Source organism: Centroberyx affinis, unplaced genomic scaffold (genome assembly GCF_046629955.1).
Source record: "Centroberyx affinis isolate AG114_WGS23_722 - 3 ecotype Tasmania unplaced genomic scaffold, CSIRO-AGI_Caff_v1 ptg000351l_1, whole genome shotgun sequence".
Taxonomy (NCBI): domain Eukaryota; kingdom Metazoa; phylum Chordata; class Actinopteri; order Beryciformes; family Berycidae; genus Centroberyx; species Centroberyx affinis.
The window spans coordinates 186,139-202,502 of NW_027279023.1; the positions used below are offsets into that span (position 1 = coordinate 186,139).

At 41.9% G+C, this 16,364-nt stretch overlaps 1 protein-coding gene across 1 annotated transcript; it reads right to left on the bottom strand.

Annotated features, from left to right (window-relative positions):
- Positions 1–492: 492 nt before the first annotated feature.
- Positions 493–15,024, bottom strand: LOC139641173 (NLR family CARD domain-containing protein 3-like). The gene is made up of 8 exons (XM_071515444.1): positions 14,937–15,024; positions 10,477–12,295; positions 9,348–9,521; positions 7,497–7,670; positions 6,102–6,275; positions 2,999–3,172; positions 2,141–2,187; positions 493–1,915 (listed from the first exon to the last, which is right to left on the bottom strand). The coding sequence occupies exons 1-8, from the start codon at positions 14,995–14,997 to the stop codon at positions 1,380–1,382; spliced, it is 3,159 nt and encodes a 1,052-aa protein (XP_071371545.1). The 5' UTR covers positions 14,998–15,024; the 3' UTR covers positions 493–1,379.
- Between the last annotated feature and the right edge of the window lie 1,340 nt (positions 15,025–16,364).

Here is a 16,364-nt window from a genome sequence, read left to right on the forward strand (position 1 = left end):
ATTAAAGACAGGATTAAAGACAGGATTAAGGATCAGGATCAGGATTAAGGGTCAGGATTAAGGATCAGGATTAAGGATTTATTATATTTAACACCAGTCCTGCCTGCCTCCAACATCCAATCAGATTGCTCCAGAGCTGCATAAGGGATATGATGTCATTGATCAGTATTAGCTCTCTGGTCTCTAGATGTATTATGAATAGTCTTCAGTATTCATGTTGGTGTGGCAATAATATAATTTATTAAACCGTCAGATGTGGCTCTGCTTCAGATTCTCACTCTTTACTGGGTTGGCTTTGAGAACTCACTGAAGTGGCCCAAGCCTTGAAACCAGGATCATCATCATCATCATCATCATCATCATCATCATCACACTGATTCATTCAAACGGCATCATATCCATCACATCAGAGTTGGACTGTCAGGAACATCTGGTCTCAGATTCTCAGTGAACTTTACATTTCTATCTGTTGTAATTCTACATCTCCTCCTTCAGGCTGAAATAGATTTAATATGATAGTTTTCTTTCAGCTGGATTCACTTTGTCCGTTTGCCTCATGAAATGAGTGAAGTGTTCCTAATATTTTGTCCAGTCTGTGTACATGTCCACATGTCACCAGAGGGGTCAGAGGTCAGAGGTCAGCAACCTGTCACATGACAAGCAGCTGCTGATTCACTGAGCTAGAAGCAGCTGAGAAGCTTCATCCATCACATTATTTATATCAGAGTTGAAACTGCTGATGATAACTGTGTTTGTGTGTGTGTGTGTGTGTGTGTGTGTGTGTGTGTGTGTGTGTGTGTGTGTGTGTGTGTGTGTGTGTGTGTGTGTTGGTCCCTCCCTGTCCCTCAGAGTCAGAGTCTATCTGCCCCCTAGTGGCCGTTAGGAGACTTTCACTCTCTCACAGTTGAAACTGCTTGTTGGAAAAGATGAATACCAAACAATGTTCATTTAGGAGAAACTTTCATTCTGACAACCAATTACAGAAAACTAGATAGAAGTTTATAGCTTGGAATGATGAGATGACAATAAAATACCAAATGTTGCTACAGAAAGATATTTCAACCTGTCAATCATCAACAACAGACTCTAAGATGAACAACCATAACTTGATTCTGTCTGGTTTCATTTCTCATTCATTTAATTTTCACAATAAAATGTCCATGTTCTTGTTGTTAAAACCCAGTTCAGTTACCCATCACACACACAATACACTCTATTTAGTAAAGTGTGTGTGTGTGTGTGTGTGTGTGTGTGTGTGTGTGTGTGTGTGTGTGTGTGTGTGTGTGTGTGTGTGTGTGTGTGTGAGATCCTGTACAGAGTGAACCATCATCTCAGCAGCTGTCTTTGGTCAGCAGTGTGAGTGTTTCTCTCTCCCTCCTCTATCTGACAAGAGACACTGAGGAACCAGACCCAGACAAGGACCAGAACCCAGGATAGAGTGGTTCAGTGAATGTGGAGTGGAAGGTGTGGATGTGGATCAGTGTGTCAGAGGAAACTTTGTAGAAGGACAGAGAGCCAGCAGGCCAGTCCAGATACACTGCTACTCTGTTAGAGTCAGAGGAGGAGAGGGGAGGTATGAATGTTTCTCTGTTATTGTGCCAGGCAAAGTATCTGTTATCATAGCAGCTCAGACTCCAGGACTTTTCATTCCCTCCAAGCCTGCAGTCAGCACCCCTTCCTCTCCTTCTGATTCCTCTGTAAGTCACTCCTATATAAACCTCTCCTTTCCTCTCGACCACCCAGTAACAGCGACCAGTCAGACCATTTCTACACAGCAGCTGTTCCCTGTAGTCAAATCTCTCTGGGTGATCAGGATATGGCTGCTCCTCTTCCACCTCTGTCACCTTTCTGTTGTCTTCAGACAGGAAGAGCCTTCTGTGTGCTGTGTTTGGGTCCAGTGTGAGTTCACAGGCATCTGATGAGAGAACAAGACTCAATACGGCAGCAGCTTCTCATGTAATACACCTGTTGTGTTTATTATTGGTTGATTTATTAACAGATTCAGTTTCATGATAACACATTTTGTCAGCCATTTTCTTAGTAGGATTTGAATGAATAGATGTCACACATGAGCTTTCTATTTAAATAGAAACTGAATGTGCTGCTTTGTTTTCATCAATCAAACTAAATACACACTTACACTTCCTCAGACCTGGTTTCAACCACCGCACTGCATCATGGTCCACACTGGGGGGGGGGTGGGGGGTGGGGGGGTAAATAAAGTCAGACAGCATAATCTCTTTGATAATGAACAAATAACCTTCATAACCTTCCATATGAGTGCTTTTCCAGACGTCGTCACTCATATCCTCCATTCAACATTAAACAATATTCCTCAGCTTCTGAGCAGCTCCGTTCACACTGAATTTATGAATCAGAGTGAATGTTCATATGTTGGTACAGACTGGAGCAGAGCGGAGTAAAACCACCAGACCAAGTCTGTACGGTAACAGGAGTCGCTCCACTCCTGTAAATAATGTCTGTAACCATAGTAACGTTTACCGCAGACCAATATGGCGGCTCCCATCGCCTGTGTTTTCAGTCTAGTGGACACCAGTAACACCAGTAACCAGAGGCGTCAGTTTATCCATCAGATTTTAATAAACCTCCACCGACAGCGGCGTGGTTTTCTCTTCTTCCACCTCATGAACTTGATACTTTAAAGAGACGCAACATTTGGCCTCAAGACACAGAACTGGTGGAGCAGCTGCAGTGTTGAGGAAACAGACTGAACGTCTCAACTCTTCGGTTCTGGTTCACGCTACTCGGACCGACCGGATCCGCTCTCGGATTCGGTATCGACACCCGAACGTTTCGGGTAGCGAGTTCGGTCGTAGAAAGCTTCGCTCTCCTTAATAACCGAACCGTGTGTGAACCGAACGGGACGAAGCTCCGATGAGGAGCGACGGCTGTATTTAGCCGCGGTGCGGACGCAGCCGGTCTGACAGAGAAAATGTGTGTGACTCTCAGCCTTCTAGCGGACGTCGCCTCTCCGTACCTGAGAGAGTCCGGTCTCCGGTGTGGATCCTCCGGTCCAGCAGAGAGCAGCTTCACTCCTGAGGCTCCTGGATGATTGTAGCTCAGGTCCAGCTCTCTCAGATGGGAGGGGTTGGAGCTCAGAGCTGAGGCCAGAGAAGCACAGCCTTCCTCTGTGAGCAGACAGCCTGACAGCCTGCACACACACACACACACACACACACACACACACACACACACACACACACACAGACACACACACACACACACACACAGACACACACATACAGAGAAACACACACACAGCAACATATTGTTGCATTTTCTTCAGTGTATAGTTTGTAGTTCTGGGTGATAAAACAATATTGATAATTATCTTGATTAAATTTTCCTGGATTTCAAAATAAAAGCATCTTGATAATTTTCAATAATATTGATCACAGCAGAGTTTCTCTCTTAAAACATAATTCTGGTTCTTTTCAACCTGGACCTTGTTTTCCTAGTTTAAGTCATGAAGATTGATGGATTCAACATTTCATCACTTCCTTCACTGTAGAGTTTTACGTAGCTTTAGTTAAATTAATATTCCACTTAGTTTCAACGTGAAGTTATTTATTTGAGAAGCAGAATATAATCTATTGACCAAGACCAGATGCAGCTGGACCAGTTTGTAGTTCAGATTTTTAGTTCCCATTCATTTGAATGGAAACTTCCATTGAACACGTTGGTGAACAGATTCAACAGCAGATCCTGCTGCTGTGATTTTTAATTGACGTTTGGTCCGATTATTTAGTTGAAAGGATGGGGTCGCACACGATGGAAAGTTACTTTGTTAAGCACTTATTTTATTTCATAACAGGACGTTTTCGACCCTCCGGCTTTCATCAGTGTCTGATAGTAACTCATCTTTTTCCTCTATATGTAGGGAAACTTAATTGTCACAGGTGTGTGGAAAGACACAGGTGATGTCATCATCTCAACATGATCTTGTTACAACATTGAATCAACAAAATAAGAGGCTTCAAAGTATTTCATACATGCAGACACCACTTTCAAAATACCTCTACCATTTTGACATGAAGGATCTAATCCCCATAATAAGAATCATTATGTGAAGGTCTTGCTCTGTAAGTCCCTGGTGTTAAACTAAACTCCAACATGTGGTTCCTGATGTCGCCACCAGGGGGCATTGGTGTTATTTACATTGTTAAACGTGTACAAAAAACATGTCGTCCATGTCGCCCTTTAAGATTATACAAAATATCAGAAAACAATATATATACTGTATATGTCAAAAAACGATGGGATGTCTGAAGACATCAGGTGGTCAGCCGTTCATAAATCAGACATACCAACAGTCTCTCTCTCTTAAACATTCGGCTACTATATTCACACTGGAGCCCGACCTCAAGAGTCGTTCATTCATAAAAACACCGTCAGATTGCATTCCTCCTTTAACCCATTAGGATGCAATGCATTTAAGGTATGTATCCAGAAACATTCCCTTTTCAATAAGGCATTTTCCTTGTTCCCCCCTCTGCCATTCAACCTTACTTTCTCAATGCCTGTACATCTGAAGTCCTCCAATCTGTGTCCTTTATTTAAAAAGTGTCTGGCAGCTGGGGATGTGATGTCTCTTCTCCTGATGCTACTGCTATGTTCCTGAAGTCTGACGTTAAGCTTCCGTGAGCTTTGACCCACATAGTATTTATTGCATTTACAAAAGAAAAGATATATAACATTGGTAGTGTTGCATGTGATGAGTGATTTTATCGTGTATTCCTTACCGGTATGTTGATTGATAAACCTGTTGGTTTTCACCATATTATTACAGGAAGTACATGATCTGCACATTCTTTTCAACTTATATGATCTAATAACTGGATACCGCACCGAACAGTCTGAGCGCAGCGGCCGTACTACGATTACATGTACTGCTATTTAGAACCAAACAGCATCTTTACTGACAGAAGAGAACACAGTGGAGGGATACCATGTAGGAGAGATAGCTCCTGTTTGGGAGACCGGGTCTACTTTTTAAATACTCATTTTAGTGTGAACCAAGAACAGAAATGCAATGTAACTGCGGACCAGTTGCTGCTTTATTGTCTTCCAGCAGGATCTGTTGTTGAATCTGTTCACCAACAAGTTCAATGTCAGTTTTCAGGAGGTTTTCTCCTCATTCAAACTCTACAAACTGGTCCAGCTGCATCTGGTCCTGGTCAGTAGTTTATATTCTGGTCTTCATGGCGGTCAGGTGCTGAATAACCCCCATGTTAAAACTAAGTGGAGTATTGCTTTAAACAGGAGCGCTGCTGTCCAACACACACACACAGCAAACAGACTCTCCGGCAGCTGGAGCCAAAAGTGATTAAAACACAGAAACACTCTGCAGTGAAACGTCTTTAAACAGCTGCCACTGAACACTTATGATGTTTCACTTATAATCGTCCATTTGATATTTTTTAGGTTGCTCACACACTTCCTTATTTACTTCACTGTGTTTTAAATGAAAGTTGATTGATCTATTCAACTTTTATTCAGGAGCAAAATTAACCCTTTAAACTCAACAGAAATAGTGATTTTACATATTGTGATAAATATTGCCTGATATGAACATTTTTATTGTAATAACATAATTATTGTAATAATCAGCTCCATCACCCATCACAAATAGTTTGTTATTTATTGTTTATTTTGAGCTTTTGAACAGGTTTTCTGAAAAACTGATCGAAGCTCTCAGTGGAAAGTCTTTGTTTAAAAACAGTTACATGTTGGATTTTCTCATTAATAAACTGCTCTGAAATCAGTTATTATAATACAAAACCTGTCTCCAATATTAACAGCTGACCCCAGGATCAGGTTTGTGTTTTCATTTCAGTTCTGGACTCAGTTTGACAGAATCTGACAAGTCCTTTACTTCAGGTTTCACCAACAGAGGCAGTGAGGAGAGAAATAATGAAATATTCTCTCAGAGGAGAGAAAGTAGAGCTGAATGTTGGTTTCTCAGCTGCTTTCAAAAACCACATCAGCAGGAAAATGACAGTTCAGGTATTTTCTCTGACATTAATGTGCATGTAAAGCAGAATTTAAATGGTCTGTTGAACAGTAACAGTGATCCTGACCTGAGAGTCTCCAGTCTGCAATGTGGACTCTCTAGTCCAGCAGAGAGCAGCTTCAGTCCTGAATCCTGCAGGTCGTTGTTACTCAGGTCCAGCTCTCTCAGACTAGAGGACTGGGAGCTGAGACCTGAGGCCAGAGCTTCGCAGCTTCTCTCTGACAGCTGACACACACTCAGCCTGAAGGACAAGAAGACGTGGAAATGTTATTCTGTTATATTGAATGTCATTATTGTATTATTTCTACTGACAGTCTGTCAGTAGAAATAATACAATGTATTGATGATGTATTGATGACGCTAACTGACCCTTATATTTATAATGTCATTATTGTATTATTTCTGCTGACAGACTGTATTGATGAGGCTAACTGAGCCTTATATTTAATATCATTATTGTATTATTTCTACTGACAGACTGTATTGATGAGGCCCTGGTCTAAAGCAGGTCCCAGTGTGTTTGCATGGTGCTGTATACTGAGCTGACTGGAGCACTAACACTGACAGGGAAACTGGTTTGATTCCCACTGGGCCGCCCATGCTAACAATGTATTCACACATGGTGCTGTAAGGTGATTGGATAAATAAATCCACCAAATGGCACATGCTTTGTTACACTGCACAACAAGCCATAAAAAAGAAAATAAAGTGGATATAAATTAGGAAACACTTTAAAAACAAGTGGATTTAAATAATAATATCAAATAGAAACATGAGAAACAAGATGAAGAAGTGAGGAGAGACAAAAAAGATTACACAAAATGACACAAAAGCAAGGCAATAAAAGTGTGTTTTACAAAGAGTTTTAAAGATGATAGTGAACCTGCAGCCTCAGTCCCTCAGGAAGGCTTTCCACAGTCTGGAAGCCCTGAGGACTAAAGTGAAACCACCTTCACTGTTGAGTCTGGACTGAGGGAAAGTCAGGAGGACCTGAAGATCTCAGCTGGCTCTCAGCTCACAGGGAACTAAGAGCTCCACAGTGTAATTCAGGACCAAACTAGCCTGCTTTAAATGTGTTCAGTGACATTTTAATATGAATTCTCTATCTAACTGGTAACCAGAGGACAGATGTTAAAACTGGGCAGATGATGATGTCACCTTCCCACTGGTTAAAATCTAGCTGCTCTATTCTGAAGCAGCTGGAGATGTGACAGTGAATTATGGCTGAGAGGAACAGAGAGAGGTGCAGTAATCTAATGACAAGATATCAGAGCATGGATGATCTTCTCTCAGTCACTGAGCTTCACTGCTGTGTATATGAAGCTGGATCAATAAAACTCAAATCCTCATGTAAAACCTGCAGGGCGACCTTTGCAGATTCAGAAATCCTGTTTTGAGAGAACAGACCTTAGTTTGGAGAAATGTGTCGAATCAACTGAGAAAAACTGTAAAGCGATTTTACCTGAGAGTCTCCAGTCTGCAGTGTGGACTCTCCAGTCCAGCAGAGAGCAGCTTCAGTCCTGAATCCTGCAGGTTGGTTTTACACAGGTCCAGCTCTCTCAGGTGGGAGGGGTTGGACTTCAGAGCTGAGGCCAGACAAGCACAGCAGCTCTCCATCAAGCTGCAGCCACTCAATCTGAATAAAGAACAAAGCATGTAGCTATAAAATAAAATATTCCTGAATGCTTTCAACAATCCAGTGTTTCATAATCCAATGGATTTCAGCATGTTGTCAGTGTGGATCAGCATCATGTCGGCCTTATAGAGTCTTTCCATCTGAAACCAGACAGGCTGTCACACCTCTGTCTCAGGATTGGTCCATTTTCCTTGAACACATTCTGTAACCGACCAGATGAATATATCTGCAGTTTGGGCCCTGAATGCCAAGTAGTTTAAAATAATCTACTGTATTGGGACAATATTTTCAGATGACAGTTTATCTGGAGGAGATAATTGTGATAAAAAGCAGAATGAGTTGGATGGGGAACTTAACTCTAACTTAACCCTAAAAGAACCCCAACTGAAACCGTACCAACTACGATTATGAAAGACAATGTTCATGTTAACATAAAATAATGGGAATAACAATATTAGTTAATAGAATAACATATGGTGAGAAGTCTCACTGGATTAGGTTTTAATTTTATTTGAGAACTAAACTCATCCAATGAAAAGAAATGTTATGGAGTTGATTATGTTAAAATCTGGATGAAGGATTTTTTTTTATTTTCGGGTAAATCAATCTGCCCTCCACTGACTCAAATCATAGGGTAGCAGCAAACTCAGAAATGCTGCTTCACTAACTCCCAATCTCCCTGCTTCAAACTGTTCCTTATAAATTAGAATAGAATGAAATACTACTTTATTAATCCCCATGGGGAAATGCATCTTCTGCATTTAACCCATCCAAACAGCCCATACACAAACACACAGCCATAAGCTGGAGAGGCCTGAGGGCACAATGGCAGGAGCTTGCATCTGATCTTGACTCTGACAACCCTCCGGTTGCCAGCTGTCATTATACCCGATTTTTGTGCCATCTGGCCAGGGATTCGAACCGGCAACCTTCGGACTACTAGTCTGCTTCTCTAACCTCTGGGCTACCTACCGCCCAAGTTGCCCACCTATTATTTCTACCAGCCCACCCTAATATAGCAGGCTAAAACCGGCCCTGACCCGAACCCTCCAACCGTCTCTACCGCAAATATTCACAAATGAGAGTGAATCACAGATGTGGGGGTTTTATCAAGTCCAGGAAGCGACACAACCCAAGGTTCTACCAGGGTTCACATCCCTTTAAGTCTGTGGAAACACCTACAAAGTGCAACGCCTCTGGTGTCCCAAGTGCATTTTACATCAAAATATGCATAAAAATTGGAGTTACGATAGAACAATTAGTTTTTACCATGAAGGAATTTCATCAGGAAGATAAAATGTTGCACACATTAACTCCATACCATCATGCTTAAACTGTGAAAGATACCAGAGTGTACTAATATGGACACATGTGACTTTTTATCCCTGAAGATACACAAAAGAAAATATCTTTAATACATTGTGTATCCATAGTTGGATCTATACCTGGGTGATTATGTCTCTATACGTTCTGTATAGAGAATGAATATTATCAACAAAGTTCATCGTTATTCATTTGAATACAAAAGGATTGTGTGAAAACATGAGGAATTTGAGATGTAAGTCTCTAAAACCAGATCCTGTCTGATTTCAGATGGATCGACTCTATACAGACGTCCTCAAATTACAATATTCATATAATATTCATATAAGCACATTATTAAATATGATGTCTGACCTGAGAGTCTCCAGTCTGCAGTGGGGACTCTCCAGTCCAGCAGACAGCAGCTTCAGTTCTGAATCCTGCAGGCTGTTGTTACTCAGGTCCAGCTCTGTCAGATGGGAGGGGTTGGACTTCAGAGCTGAGACCAGGACTTCACAGTGAGTCTCTAACAACCAGCAGCCCCTCAATCTGAATAAAGAATAAAAGAGGAGTTGGACTTCAGAACTGAGACCAGGACTTCAGAGCTGAGGTCTCTGAGAGTTCACAGCCAGAAAGTCTGTTTATAGATTTAATGTAAAATGAGAGATTATCGAAGCAGAGCTGAGACTAGCATACCAATCAAAACTTATACAGCACACAACTACTACTACTACTACTAATAATAATAATAATAATAATAATAATAATAATAACAACAATAATTTGTATTATAGAATTTGAAATTTCCCAAAAGTGTTTAATGTATAATATAGTCAGAAAAAAAACAGAAAAGAATACATAAATGCAATTATATGAAAGCATTTCTGTAAAAAAAAAGTGTTTAAAAAAAGAATGAAAAATGATAGAGATTTCAGCCTGAGCTCCACAGGCAGTTCAGTTCAACTTCTGGTAAAACAACTCAGTAAAACAGCCTGACACCATTAGGATTCACCACAGATTTGGTTGGGGTTTAGTTACTTTTAAGCATTTTAGCCTACAGCATTAAATTCCAACTTTCCGAGTCATATTTCCCACTTTGTCGCCTCGTTCATGTCGCTCTCTGTAATTCTGATATTTCTGACATGAGCTGAAGGCAGGAGAAGACGAGGGGAATCTTTCATAGATATTACACCAATAAAGAGTTGAACTAGACTAAAGAATGAAACTCAAGAAACAACCGATCTGTTAGATCAGTAACTGGAATGTGAAACTGAACCTGGAACAGTAATGACTTTACTCTGTTACAGGAAAAAGTAATGTGATTACAGTGACACATCACTTTGTAACGTGTTATGCCCAACACTGTGTACCACTGCTATGTAGAACAACAGTTAATAGTGTGTATGTTTGAGGAACTATAGATCTTTATTGTAATTCTGATGGTGTCAGGTATGAAGGTCGCTCTACACTGTTCTATACTGTTGGTATTCACATCAGGACTAACCGAGCCTTCCTGCAGTTCCTCACAGCTGGGATCAGTCTCCATCGTCCCTCCACTGATGTGTTGTAGGCCTCCAGGTCCAACACATCCAGAACCTCCTCTGACATCTGCAGCATGTAGGCCAGAGCTGAGCAGTGGATCACAGAGAGTTTCTTCTCTGATATGGTGTCTGACTTCAGGAACTCTTGGATCTCCTGATGTACTGACTGGTCGTTCATCTCCATCAAACAGTGGAAGATGTTGATGCTTCTGTCTGGAGAGGTACTGGGGGTGTTCATCTCCTTCAGGCTGCTGATGGCTCTCTGGATGCTTTCTGGTCTGCTCTCTGTCTGACCCAGCAGGCCTCCTAAGAGTCTCTGGCTGGACTCCAGTGAGAGGCCATGAAGGAAGCGGACAAAGAGGTCCAGGTGGCCATTTTCACTCTTCAGGGATTTGAACATGGCTGTCTTCAGGAAGCCATCCAGGGATTGCTCACTCTCTTCAGATCTACCTTTTTTTCTATGTCTTCTATCTTCTCCCAGGAATGTCTTCAGTACCTTCTCTTCCTTGTTTGTGTAACAGTGGAACATGTAGACAGCAGCCAGAAACTCCTGAATGCTCAGATGGACAAAGCAGAACATCTTATCCTGGACCTGGTACAGCCCACACTCCTCTTTAAAGATCTGTGTGAACACTCCTGAGTACACTGAGGCTGCTCTGATATCAATGCCACACTCTGTCAGGTCGGCTTCATAGAAGATCAGGTTGCCTTTCTCCAGCTGCTCAAAAGCCAGTTTTCCCAGAGAGAGAATCATCTTCCTGCTCTCTGTATTCCAGTGTGGATCTGTCTCAGCTCTCTCATGATACTTGACGTTCTGCAGTTTGGACTGAACCACCAGGAAGTGGATGTACATCTCAGTCAGGGTCTTGGGCAGGTCTCCTCTCTCACTGTTTTTTAACACATGGTCCAGAACTGTAGCAGTGATCCAGCAGAAGACTGGGATGTGGCACATGATGTGGAGGCTTCGTGAAGTCTTGATGTGGGAGATGATTCCTCTGGCCTGTTCCTCATCTCTGAAGCTCTTCCTGAAGTACTCCTCCTTCTGTGGGTCAGTGAAGCCTCTCACCTCTGTCACCATGTCAACACACTCAGGAGGGATCTGATTGGCCGCTGCAGGTCGTGTGGTTATCCAGAGGCGAGCAGAGGGAAGCAGTTTCCCCTTGATGAGGTTTGTCAGCAGCACATCCACTGAGGTCGACTCTGTAATATCAGTCAGGATCTCGTTCTTCTTGAAGTCCAGAGGAAGTCGACACTCATCCAGACCGTCAAAGATGAACACAACCTGGAACTTGTCAAACCTGCAGATTCCTGCTTCTTTGGTCTCAGTAAAGAAGTGATGAAGAAGTTCCACCAAGCTGTACTTTTTCCCTTTCAGCAGATTCAGCTCTCGGAAAGTGAATGGAAATGTGAACTGTATATCCTGGTTGGCTTTGTCTTCAGCCCAGTCCAGAGTGAACTTCTGTGTTAAGACTGTTTTCCCAATGCCAGCCACTCCCGTTGTCAACAGTTTTCTGATTGGTTTAACTCTTCCAGGTAAGGGTTTAAAGATGTCTTCACATCTGATTGTTTTTTCTGGTCTCTGGTTTCTGGATGCTTTTTCAATCAGTCTGACCTCATGTTCATCATTGACCTCTCCACTCCCTCCCTCTGTGATGTAAAGCTCTGTGTAGATCTGCTTCAGATCTGTTGGGTTTCCTGCTTTAGCAATCCCCTCAAACAAATCCTGAACCTTCTCCTTCAGACTGGATTTGAGTTCATGTTGGCACTCTGCAGCAGGAGCTTCTGAAAGAATAAACAACAGATGAAATCAATGAGAGGTGAGTAATGAGTAATGCAAACATTTCCTGATAATGTACACATTCCCAACTCCATGGAATCTATTCGGCTCATTACTGGTGGGTGGACAAGCAGGTCCTGACTGGGTGTAAGGTGTAAGGTAGCTGTTGTAGAATCGGTTATTATTACTCAACCACGAGTTTCATGCAACCAATCGGATTCCTTAGAGACACATTCACACTGTGCTGATTCCCATAAAGCTCTGCTAGCTGTGCTTTAATGGTTGCACTGACAACTTCTGTGTTAACCAAGCAGCTAGCTGCACTCCTTCTCACCTGCTGCTGTTTGTTATGTTCATGTATGTAAACTACTTTGGGGAAAACTTTTCAGGCAATACACATGCATTGGTAATGATTGTATAAAACCCCTGAGGACCTTCTTTACTGGGATTATGGATAAAGTGGTGATGCAACATGTACAAGGCTGCATCACACTTGTCTTGTAGAAGATATTGTCAGGCATTATTGTTATATCGTGCACAACTGTGATCGGTCTTTGAGCAAGATACTTAACCCCGACCTGCTGCAGGGGCACCGAACTACCTGGCTGACCCTGCACCCCAACTAGAGGCCGAAGTGAGAATTCACCCACTGGGGAATAGGGCTGTGCCGATGATCGTATAATCGCGTCATCGCGATTATATGAAATATAGATGATTATTTTCTATAATCGTCTGATTCCATAAAGTGCCTAAGTTTCTGTTTGTTTTTTGTTTTCTCTTAAATAAATAAACCCACATAAATAAACCCAAGTGTGTACCTGTCTCCCAAATAGTTTCACTGCTCTAACAAGCTTTTAAATTAAAACTCCGCTCTGCAGTGAGAGATGAAACTAATATTAACCCAGGACACACTCTTTGAAATGTGCCGACACCAAATAGCCTATGCTTCCTGTGACCGTAGCCTATAACTGCAGTCTGTCATTCCTTAAAGGTGTGTTTGTCACTGGAGCAATAATAATTAGGCTAATGCCTCGACTACACAGCATAAGATTTCGGTATCCAAGCAGCATTTTAAGCTGCTGTACCAGGTCCGTTCTTGTTCCGCCGTGGTCTGCGTTAGGGTTAGGGTTAGGCTTGTGTTGCGCCTGTCTACATTTTACCTCTGGGTAAGTGAACAGAATTATGTAGTTTTGCTTAGTTTTCCATGTTATTTTATCTTAGTTGGTCAAATAGACTAGGCTAGTGGTTGCTGGTCCCGGTTGCAACCGGTCCCGAAGGAGCAGCGCTCCTGACACAGAAAGATATTTTTTGCCCTTGATTCCATGATTAGTTATAATACCCTTTACACAAGGCCTATTCTCAATATAACACGGGCTTAATGTAGGCTATACCGGGACAGTCTGGACCGGATCACATAACGGCCGCTTCTTTCTTGCGGTCGTTCCCCACTGTGAAGATTTGGTAGGCCTATTTAGGTTAAAATACTCAAGCGGGTCTGCTATTGTGCGAAACATTATTTTGTTCAATTAAAACATATACAAACAATTTTTTTTATTAAACCTTAAATAATAAAACAAAGGCTATGTCCACTCTATTATATCATACACAGTGCGCAGAAAAACACTGTGTGTGTAGTTGTTTCTGAGTCTCATATTTACTCATCTGTTGCTGATATTCATGTTAGGCTTCCTTCAGTGATGTTTGTATCAGTTTATCTGCAGCCTACATGGTCACTGTTCATTTACTGCGATGTTGTGGAATATTCCAGAAGGCTACTCTGTTTGAGAAGGAAGCACGAAAGGATGGAGGCATTTTTGTTGTGCAGAAATGTATTGAGTGTGCTGTGGGGTAAGCCCGAACATTATGGGCACGGCGTGATTAAAGTTTGTCATAGCGTGGTTCCAACACACTTCTGTCTTTGTGCCACGCTCTGTGCGGTTACTTCATTCATTTTGTTTAGTTCATTTTGTTTTGTCATATCACCATGTCCGACCATCTGTTTATAGATGAAGGCTTCTCCGTGGCTATCCATAACCTCGTCTCCAACATTTATTTAAGTCACATTGGTTTATGTATCTTATATTTTGATTACTGACATGATGATAAATTACTATAATAAGCAAAATCTTGTCAGTTGTATGGCTCAAATCCAGCTCTGTTCCACATTGGCAGCTGAGCAGCTGCATTGAAGTAAATAGCTGCGAACCCTTCTGACGTGAACAGACGGACCAGAAATGCACCCGTTCATCTGAGCCCTTGCACTGTTATATTGTTAAAAAAAAAAAAGGCAATTAAATCATTGATCGTGATTATTGTGTGACTGATAATCGTCAGCTAAAATGTCATAATCGGCACAGCCTTACTGGGGAATTAATAGTATAGTATATTAAAATCTAATCTAAAGAAATGACATAAATACAAATACAATACAATAAACACATACACTCACAAGGCCGCCTTTCTCTCTTCACATCTATTGTCTGGATGTCGGCCAACAAAAGTAGATATAAAAATGATACAGCCTGCACTTTGTATAAATTGTTGGTATAAAGTGTTATATAATAAATCATTATGTGACGCAAGATTAAACAAGTTGTATCCTTTTTTCAAATGTCCCTGTTTTTTAAAAATCCTCCCATGACTTACCTTTGGGTCCTGAGCTGCTGTTTGACAAACTCTGCACTAGATCATTCCTGTTGATCTTCATTAAAACCTTCTTGGTCACCTCCAGAGTGTTTCCGCTGTAGGTCTGCACCATCTGATCCACTGTGTCCAGCCTGTCTGCCTTCTCCAGTCGGCTCTTTGGGATTGCTGGGAAACCTTCCAGCTGCTCCAGGTACCACTTGAAGCTCTTGAACTGTTCCTCTCCCAAATGCTCCAGCGTTTCCAAGAGCTTCTCTTTATCCGTTGCCATCGTTGCTCCCTGGTAAAATCACAGGAAATATTCAACTCCAAGAACAATTATGCAATCTTCCCACAGGAATGGCCATCTCTTCACAAGATCACTTTATCAGCCAGGTCACACAAGTAATCGGTTCTATTGTCTGACCTTATCTACCCCTTCATTACAAACACACAGTACCCGTATCCATATGCATTTCTTCAGCTAGTACATGTGGAAAGTCTGTGCTGCCAAGAGGTCAATTTGGAGATCGCTGCATCACAACCAACCCAAACTTTCAGATGTGATGATGTGTTACTGCGCGACAAAACACTGTAGTTCAGTTTTTGACAGTTAGCCATTTGTTAGCTACTTACTTTTTTACGGCACATAAGGGATGTTTAATGGTTTATTTTTCTCACCAAACACAACATGAAAACTTTCTTAAGCTTGTCTTAACCACAGACCTTATTTTCAGGCTTTTAACCAAAACCCCATTGAAATCCTATAGCCGAGGGAACCATGGCTCAAACATGCTGACTCACTTCCTGGTTTTAGGACTCAAAACAGGACCGCTCTATACTCACTCCTTTTCTGTACTGACAAACCAAAAGCAAAAAGGAAAAGCAGTGTAAGCAAAGTCAGGTGGAATCACGACCATAAACTGATCGTGTCTGGTCCATGATTGGCCATCTGGAAGTTCTGGAGAAGTCCAGAACAGCCGCTTGTTCCAGGACGGCTGCCGGCCTGCATGGCCCGTTCGGCCACACACACATTGTTAAGATCTGAATGACAGAGTTCTTATTATTTGTGAGTCAGACAGAGTTATATCAACAGTTGCCACAGAGGGCGCTAATGCAACTATTTTGTTCCAGAGCCTCATAACACCCGAAGAAGTTAGCGGCCGGAAGTCAGATTGTGAGCTGCAGTCAGACCGTCAGCATACAGAAAAGCATTTGCATGCATACATAAAAAAAGTCCAATTTACTAAACATGTCATTCTCATGGTTTTGGATGTTATGAGTTTACAGGACAGTTTCAACCTGTAATCCTTGCCTCTTGTAAAATTTGACACAGCAAAACATCTATCGGTTGCCGTGGTGACGACTACTTCCAATTCTTCCGGTAGATTAGCGAAGGCGTCCTACAGTTTGTATTTCTACCTGATTTCTACCCTCCCCCTTCATCAGAAG

Bases quoted from the DNA above. Each gene is read 5' to 3' on its own strand.
- LOC139641173 (XM_071515444.1), bottom strand. From the start codon at position 14,997: ATGAAGATCAACAGGAATGATCTAGTGCAGAGTTTGTCAAACAGCAGC. The intron at 12,296-14,936 runs GTAAGTCATGGG...TTATTCTTTCAG, and splicing joins CAGCAGCTCAGGACCCAAAG to AAGCTCCTGCTGCAGAGTGC. The intron at 2,188-2,998 runs GTACGGAGAGGC...CCCCCCCCCCAG, and splicing joins CGGAGACCGGACTCTCTCAG to TGTGGACCATGATGCAGTGC.